Source organism: Lolium rigidum, unplaced genomic scaffold (genome assembly GCF_022539505.1).
Source record: "Lolium rigidum isolate FL_2022 unplaced genomic scaffold, APGP_CSIRO_Lrig_0.1 contig_53132_1, whole genome shotgun sequence".
NCBI lineage: Eukaryota > Viridiplantae > Streptophyta > Magnoliopsida > Poales > Poaceae > Lolium > Lolium rigidum.
The window spans coordinates 3,949-13,175 of record NW_025900897.1 but is presented as its reverse complement, the minus strand read 5'-3'; the positions used below and the strand labels follow the sequence as shown (position 1 = coordinate 13,175).

The window sequence follows — 9,227 nt, the reverse complement described above, 5'->3', positions numbered from 1 at the left end:
GGGACGACTTACCGGTTTGGCCGGATTGATCGATCTCAAATATTCCCTTCTTGTGGATAGCTTCGTCTGTCTACTTCGCAACCAAACGCACGACATATGGTGGATAATCCCATGTCATACCCTATAGCTCACAACCAAATTCGCACGCTAAGAGCAACCACAATGTTTCCAAAATACAAATATGTCACGTAATGAAAAAATAACTTTGGTGCTAAATGGCTAAGTTTTCTACGGTGTGTAGATTGTCAAAAACTCTAGTTCTCTCTCCGTAGCTTTTCATGTCCCAAAACAAAGAGAGACACTAGGGAGAGGAAAATATTGGTTATAGAGCAACTACTTACTCCCACACCCTAATTTTTAGCTATGACAATGCCCTCCATAACTAATATCAATAGCCAAATTCACAATTGAAAACTTCTAGTATTTGGCATACATCATGACTGCACTAATAGACCCCAGGAAAACAAAGACAAAGAGAGAGGGAACACGCGCCGGATCCATTGGCGGAGAGGCCCATCTCATCTCTCATTTCTCGTGAAAATGTATACCAAACCAACACAAGGCCCATTTGTGGGCACGAGGTCCACCTCCATTCCCCTCCCGTCGTCTTCCAGCCTCAGCCGCTCGCTCGCTCGCTCTCTCTTCCCCTTTTCTCTCTCCCTCAAAAAAAGTACAGACGGTCTCGCCGTCGTCGTCGGTGGGTCCTCCTCAGCCGACGATGGCTTCCTCCACCACCACCACCAACCCGGCCTGCTGCTGCTCTCTCCAGCTCCACCACCTCCTCCGCCGCGCCGCCGCCCTGCCCCCCACCACCCGCCCCCTCCGCCTCCGCCTCCCGCTTCGCCTCCGAACCCAAGCCCAGGCCTCCCCCTCCCCCGAACCCTCGCTTCCCCCGGACACCTCCTTCGCCGGCTGGTCGGACGAGGACCAAGACAACGAGGCCGCTGCTTCTGGCCCGTTCGGCGGTGAGTTATCCTTCCCCTCCCCTTTCTCGATCTCTAGCTTACATAAACCATTTGAAGAAAGACTCTAGATAAGAAGGAATGCCAAATTCACCTAACCAACCAACCCCTGCCGGTTTCCTTCCCTCAGGACTCCTCGGACCTGGCCTCGCCGGACTCTTCTTGCTCGCCGGCATCACCTACGCCGCAATCTCCGTCAGAAACCCCAATGGTACGGATCAACCATACCACTACTGCGCTCGCTCCGAATGGGATAAGCAAATTGCCTCGACTGATGTCCATTTCTGTGCAGGATCAAGGCCGCCAATCCAAACCTTGCCCACACACAGCGAGACAGCACCTTACTCTACCGATAATAACAACAATAATACTCCTAGCCAAGAGGATTCTGCCCAAGTCCTGTTACCAAGCGACAGCCAGGATGGCACTGCTGAGGAGGCTGCTACAACATCACCTTCAGAAACAAGCAAGATACCAGCTGAGCACGACATGGAGCACACACTGGAAAGCAGCGACCTACCTCCTACCGATAAATACGATGCTGGCGACGACAGAGCAACCTGGCCTGACCATCTTGCTGCTTCAGGCGACGGCACCGAAATCCCAGGACCAGCTCCTCCTGTGTCCAGTCCCACCGAGCCCGACGTCGCTTCTGCTTATGATGACAAACTTGGTGGTGGCGCCACAGGCCCCTCCGAAGGAGCTCCTGTTCTACAGGACTCTATAGACTCTGAACCAAGTTCGCCAGAAAACCGGCATATGGATGACGATGATGATGCTTTAACATCCGACATCATGGTGCTAGATTCGGGCGATGTTGTGGCGATCCAGGACACCGCGATCGAGGCTACTCGGTTCTCCGACAAAGATGAATCTTCTTCACCCAGATTTTCTGATTACGTAGAACACGGAAGCGCTGACAAAGATTTACTCACCGAAGGTGTTAACCCAGGAAAGGAAACTTTGCCGTCAGATCAGGATGAAGGGCAAAATGAATTGGATAACCAAAATGGACTGTTCACGTCTACAGCACCTGGTAAATCTTTCTCTTCTGCTGGGATTCCTGCACCCTCGCTGCTCTCTGCAGCTTTACAGGTGCCTGCTGGGCAGATTGTGGTTCCAGCCGCGGTTGACCCGACCCAGGGAAATGCATTGTCTGCGCTGCAAGTTCTAAAGGTATTTCTTGCTTCATCCATTCAGTGTCTATTTGTCTTAATTGTTTTCTTTGTGTTATTGTCTCTACACTGGCTAAGTGTTTTTGTTATTATTGAGCTATTTTTGCAGTATGTTGATGGTTCTAGAATTATATAGAAACGGAAAAGTGTTATGTAATCCTAAACCTTTGCTTTCTCAAGGTGTTGACCTTGCGCTGACTTGCTTTGTGGATAAAATAATTACCCTGCTATGTGTTACATAATGCCTTGCTGCTCTTGCAGAAAGCGTTATTACCTTATCTAGGGAAAATCGCCATTTCATTTGCATGACATTAACTGTAGTATAAAGCTGATCGATACACAGACAACCTGCTGATTTATACGGAATTCCTTGTTGAAATTCTGTTCTCTTTGAAGGTGATTGAACCTGGTGCTCGATCTGGTGACTTGTGTACCCGACGTGAATATGCTCGATGGTTGGTAGTTGCAAGTAACTGTCTTTCGAGGTACATACTTTTTTTTTCTGTATGTTCACATTTCGGGTATTGCTGCATCCACGTCTGCTCTGTTCCTTGAGTGCAAATCCCATTTGTGTTTGTTGAATGATTCATTTATTTGAGTTATGATGTATCATCGTCTTATTTCTTATTGCTATTTAGCTGTTGTAGGTTATCTTTTCTTCAATTTTCTGTGGGTATTACCTGCCACTAATACACGGATAGAGTAACAGCAGGAGTTCACATTTTTTTTGCTTGTAAGGCTCTCTGAGAAATTTCTTGCATTAACTAGCTTATTGATCTGGTTTACAACTGCAGGAACACTTACTCAAAAGTTTGTCCAGCAATGTACATCGAGATTGTGTCTGAACTTGCATTTGATGATGTCACCACTGAAGATCCTGATTTTCCATTTATACAAGGTGAGACATAGAAACAGGACAAATAAACATCTTTACCACAGTTTATCATGTTTATCCAAGCATTGTAAATCACTAAATCACCACTATTGAATTAATGCTTTATTATTCTTATTTATTTGAATGTACCTTTAGGATTGGCCGAAGCAGGGTTAATTTCTAGCAAGCTTTCAAGATCTGATATGAACATCTCTGAAAATGTTCAGAACAGCCATTACTTCTTCTCCCCAGAGAGGTAATCGTCCAATTGACTCTGTGTGTGTTGTATGTATATGTGTGCTTGCTGTCTCCAACTACTAAATCAACTGTGTTTGCTGCAGTCCCTTGTCCCGTCAAGACCTTGTGAGTTGGAAGATGGCTTTGGATAAAAGGCAATTACCTGAAGTCGACAAAAATGTATGAAACAAAGTTCATATTGTTTGTGATTGTTTATTTTGAAACCATCTGGTTATGCTGACATTTGTATTTTCTGTGTCATCAGTCTTTGTACAAGACTTCTGGCTACATAGACATCGATAAAATAGATGCATCTGCCTGGCCTGCTTTGGCAGCTGACTTGGGTGCTGGAGACCAGAGCATTTCAGCTCTTGCATTTGGTAGGCTTTTAAATAATTTTCCCTCCTTTTTTGGCTCCTTGATGATCACTAAATCTCTGTTCTTACAGGTTTTACAAGACTATTCCAGCCAAACAAACCTGTGACAAAAGGACAGGCTGCCCTAGCACTTTCAACCGGTGACTATGCTGAAGTGGTTATGGAGGAGCTTGCTCGTATCGAAGCAGAGAAAATAGCTGAAGCAGCTGTGAACGCACAAGGTGCATTGATCGCTCAGGTTGAGAAAGAAATCAACGCAAGTTTCGAAATGGAGCTTACACGGGAAAGAGAAAAAATAGAGACCCTTGAGAAACTGGCTGAAGAAGCTAGGGTCGAATTGGACAAGTTGAGAGCAGAAAGAGAGGAAGAAAAGAATGCTTTGATTAGAGGCAGAGCTGCTGTTGAATCTGAAATAGAAGTTCTTTCAAAGTTGAGGTGTGAAGTAGAGGAGCAGCTGCAGAATGTGCTTAGCAAGAAGGTCGAGATCTCCTTTGAGAAGAATAGGATTGGGAAACTTCAAAAGGAAATAGAGGATGAAAACAAGGCAGCGGTGCAACTTCAGTACGAGCTTGAAGTTGAAAGGAAGGCTTTATCTATGGCCAGGTAAGAATTTGCTACGCAATTCCCTAAACCCATCTCTAGCTGCCACTCTACCTTTTTAGTGGACTTTTAGGGTTAAATCTTGTATCTGATACTGTACCAATCTTTTTGTGATGCTGAACCTTCTCTTTGGAATCTGCCATGTTAGTGATTATATTAGAAACAGCAGTAAATTCACTGGCAATTGATATTTAATGGACATCTATGGCTTTAAATCTCCAAACTTCAAGTTTAGATGTACGAGTGCTGTAAAACTAGTTAGTACACTGTTAAACATTCTATGCTTGCTATTCAAGATACCCCTTTTAAATTGAATGAGCTGGTGTATGAGTTATCTAATAGGCTCTGCCCAGAGCGCGTGCTATGCTAGAACATATGACTGCCTGGCACCATTTATTTTGTTCTAGTACATATAACTGTCTGCCACCATGTATCAAATTTATTCACAAATAATCCACACATGTTCAACCAGGGCTTGGGCAGAGGATGAAGCAAAGAAGGCGAGGGAGCATGCACGTGCCCTCGAGGAAGCCCGGAACCAATGGGAGCGGCAAGGGATCAAAGTTGTGGTCGAAGGAGGGCTCGAGGAGGACGCATCGGCTGGAGTGACGTGGGCTAACGTTGGCAAAGAACACCCAGTCGACGAGGCGATCAACCGGGCAGAGTCTCTACTTGAGAAGCTCAAGTCCTTCTTCGCTGAGATGAAAGTGCGGTCTTCACATGCCCTGGAGCGATTGATGGAGCATGTAAGGTCCTTCATCTCGAGCCTGAAGGAACGAGCGGCGGAAGCGAGGCGAGGGAGCGCGGGTCTCGGGGCTGGCGCGGTGAAAAAGGTGAATGAACTGTCATCGGAAGCGAAGGCATTTGGTTCGAGCGTTGGGGACAAGTCCAAGAGGGTGGTGGAAGACTGCAAAGAGGGGTTGGAGAAGTTTGCGCACAGATTCAAGACAGACTAGCTGCTGCTGAGCGTCGGGCCTTGTGTGTGTATGTGTACAGACAATTCATAGGCCAAGAGAGAAGAATCGTGATACGAATAAGAGTATTTTGCAGCAGAAGAATCGTGACCCCTCCTCCCACCTAGCCGCCCTCTGCAGGTATCCCGTCTGCTCCACCCACATGCATGGAAGAAGTTGTTATGGTGTTCCCGTGATTATGATCAGTTACACATTTGACAGGCGGTAAATGTAGAAAATGGTTAAGGCTGGTACCATGTTATAACCAATGTGTATTGGAGAGTTGGTTTTTTGTACATGTACTTATAAGTTGGCATAAATAAGTGGTCGGGAGCTTTGCGGGGACTCAAATTTTGATCGAATCCGTTTGTATTTAGTCTTTTCTGTTACTTGTACGTGAGTGAGTTATATTTGACCGGCAATAACTTAAGAAAACAGTTCAGGCTTGTTCAGGCTTGTACTAGTCAATGTGTCTCGGCTCAAGGACCCTTCTTGATGTTGTTCCCATCTGGCATCTGCCCGTCTGGTTTACGCAATGCAGTGTTGTGACAGTACCACCCCCTGATGGGAACAACATTCTCCCTGGATAATGGTCTCATACGACATATTGGAAGGATTTGGATTGGAGCTAATGTTGGTCTGCAGACAAAGATTATTGAGGCATTTCATTCATCTCCTATTGGAGGACATTCTGGCTCCCAAGCAACTTATCAAAGAATCAAGAAATTATTTCATTGGTCAGGCATCAAACAGGCAGTAGCAAATTTTGTTCAACAATGTCAGATATGCCAGCAGGCCAAACATGAGCATTGTAAATATCCTGGTTTGCTCAGCCCTCTTCCTATCCCTGATGGAGCTTGGGAGGATGTATCCATGGATTTCATCGAGGGTTTGCCCAAGTCTAATGGATTCTCTGTCATTCTGGTCATTGTTGATAGATACACCAACTACAACCATTTTATACCCTTGAAACATCCATTCACAGCAGAGACGGTTGCTAAAGCTGTCCTCAACAACATAGTCAAATTACACACACCATTACATCAGATAGAGACAAAAAAAATTACAAGCAAGTTTTGGAAGGAATTATTTGCACTCTGGGGCACTAAACTGCAGATGTCAACCGCATATCATCCACAGACGGATGGGCAAACAGAACGCGTCAACCAATGTCTGGAAATGTACCTTCGGAGTGCTGTTCATGACACACCAAAGCAATGGGTTGACTGGCTGCCATTAGCAGAATTCTGGTACAACACTACCCATCATTCCTCATTAGGGCGTTCTCCCTTCCGAGCGGTCCATGGTAAGGAACCTAACATGGGTCAATTCCTGAAGACATTACCAGCAACAAATCCTGATTTGCATGCTTGGCTAAAAGAAAGGGAAGACTATTCCAGCTTCCTCCGACAACATCTGGCAAAAGCCCAGGCAAAGATGAAAGCTGACGCAGACAAAAACAGAATACAGAGGGAATTCGTACTCGGGGATTCGGTGTTCCTCAAGCTCCAACCATATGCTCAGACGTCAGTGGCCAACAGACCATTTCCCAAATTGGCACTAAAGTTCTATGGTCCTTTCACGATTATGGAACGCATTGGTTCAGCGGCATATAAGTTGCAACTTCCTGAGAACAGTATGATTCATCCAGTGTTTCATGTTTCACAACTCAAGTCCCATGTTCCAGACCATACACCAGTGTTTACTTCCCTGCCGGAACCACTTCACTTGGACTGTTGGACACTGATGATCTTGTTCCAGAAGAAGTCCTTGACCGCAGGTTGGTGAAGAAAGGTAACGCAGCAATTCTTCAGGTTCTGATTCGCTGGACTGGATTGCCTACTACTGCAGCTACCTGGGAAGATTACAATGTGGTGCACCATCGTTTTCCGTCCGCACCAGCTTGGAGACAAGCTGGATCTTCAGGGGGTGGTACTGTCACTGCTGCTGCTATGAAGCTGGGACCTGCAGTGCGAGGTAAAAGGAAACTGAAGAAGAGTTCAAGCTAGAGAGGGCTGGAAGAAAAGGAGAAGTGATTTGGGCCATGGGCCTCAGTGGGTTAACGTGCCAGATGGGCAAGCGTGTGTGGAGGAGCGTTGTTATAAGAGCATCTCCAGCAGGCGGGCTATATCGCGGCGCGCTAAAAGCAAAATTCTGCGCGCGCTATACCGTTGCCGCGCGCCGGATCGATTTCTCCTCCGCCGGGTGCGCCATTTTGCAGCGCGCGTTGGCGCGGTAAAATAGCACCTCCGCCGGACGCGCCATTTTGCAGCGCGCGGACGCGGCGCAAACAGCAAACACACACAAATATGCATCCAAGAAGATGAAACAATATATAAAAATTCACAAATATATTGTACCATCCAAATACAATACATTGTTCACAACAATACTTCACACCAAATACAACACATACAACAATACAACATGGTTTTGAGACAATACAACACATAGTTTTCAAACAAATACAACAAATATGGAACTATTGTTGTCCATTCCAATTCCACCATTCTTCCATGAGATCTTTTTGAAGATCATCATGTGTGTCGTTGCACCGAATGGCATGGTATGAGGCAATGAATCGGGCAATCCTATGTGCGGACCTCGTCGCTTGCACGGGAACCCCCATCAAGTCGTAGTGGGTATGATCCACATCTTTTCCGCGATCATCCTCTATAATCATGTTGTGCATGATTACACACGCGGTCATGATATACCAAAGGCATTCTTGATCCCAAAATCTAGCCGGTCCTCTAACTATGGCAAATTGGGCTTGCAAAATCTTAAATGCTCTCTCTACATCTTTCCTAGCCGCCGCTCGTGCATTGTGGAATTGAGTTTGCTTTTTACCTCTTGGTTGAATAATTGGCTTCACAAATGTTTGCCACCTTGGGTATATGCCGTCGGCGAGGAAGTAGCCATAGTTGTACTTGCGGCCATTTGCTTCAAACTCCACCAATGGACCTTCCCGCATTGCAAGTTTTGTCATTAGTGGTGACCGTTGAAAAACATTGATGTCATTGCAAGATCCGGGCATTCCAAAGAAAGCATGCCATATCCAAGTCTCTTGGTCGGCCACCGCTTCAAGTACTATGGTGGCATCCTTCTTGTAGCCTTTGAATTGTCCATGCCATGCCGCTGGACAATTCTTCCAACTCCAATGCATACAATCAATGGAACCAAGCATACCGGGAAATCCCCGGTTGGCGTTGATCTCCAAAAGCCTTGCCGTGTCTTGAGCATTGGGGGATCTCAAGTATGTGGAGCCAAAGACATTGACAATTGCAACGACAAAGCGCTTCACACACAAGATAGAAGTGCTCTCTCCCATGGCTAAATGATCATCAATAAGATCCGCCGGTATACCATATGCCAACATACGCAAGGCGGCGGTCACCTTTTGATATGTGCTATGGCCAAGTTCTCCGGCGGCATTCCTCCTTTGCTCGAAGAAGCGATCATATTTGGTGACCTCCGCTGCAATGTGCTTGAACAAGTTGAGACTCATCCGGAAACACCGCCGAAAATAGCTTTCGGGGAAAATCGGATTCTCATTGAAATACGACCGCATCAACTTCTCATGCCCTTCAATCCTTTCTCTCCACAACTTCTGTCTACCGAACACCGATCCACCAAATTTTGGCCTCTTAACGGCGCGGTATGCTAATAGTATCGATATGTTCTCCTCTTCTTCTTGGTCGAACTCGTCATCCGATGAATCATATGAGGAACTCTACAAACATATGTATGAAATTACTTCACTATGAACTATTGTAGCTACTTGGCGAGTAATAGAGGCCGGCCGGCGGAGGTTCATACCTTGCGAGCAAATGGGCGAGCACCATGGGCGCGCCATGTTGCAAGCAAGCTCGACGACGACGAGGACGACATGTCGACGCCTGCGCGGAGAAGAACGCGACGGCGGCGCGAAGGGGCCGCGGAGAAGGACCGCCGGCTACAACTCCTCGCTGACGGCCGCGCGAGCGACACAGCGCGGCGGAACGTCCGCCGCTGCCAGGAGGAGGTGCGGGCGACGCGGATCTACGACG

General features: G+C 46.6%; 1 protein-coding gene across 1 annotated transcript; it reads left to right on the top strand.

Annotated features, from left to right (window-relative positions):
- The first annotated feature begins 718 nt into the window (after window positions 1-718).
- Window positions 719-5,529, top strand: LOC124681718. Its single transcript, XM_047216552.1, has 10 exons — window positions 719-965; window positions 1,093-1,173; window positions 1,255-2,138; window positions 2,534-2,622; window positions 2,932-3,035; window positions 3,168-3,267; window positions 3,353-3,428; window positions 3,514-3,628; window positions 3,697-4,228; window positions 4,698-5,529. The coding sequence occupies exons 1-10, from the start codon at window positions 719-721 to the stop codon at window positions 5,179-5,181; spliced, it is 2,712 nt and encodes a 903-aa protein (XP_047072508.1). The 3' UTR covers window positions 5,182-5,529.
- The last annotated feature ends 3,698 nt before the right edge of the window (window positions 5,530-9,227 follow it).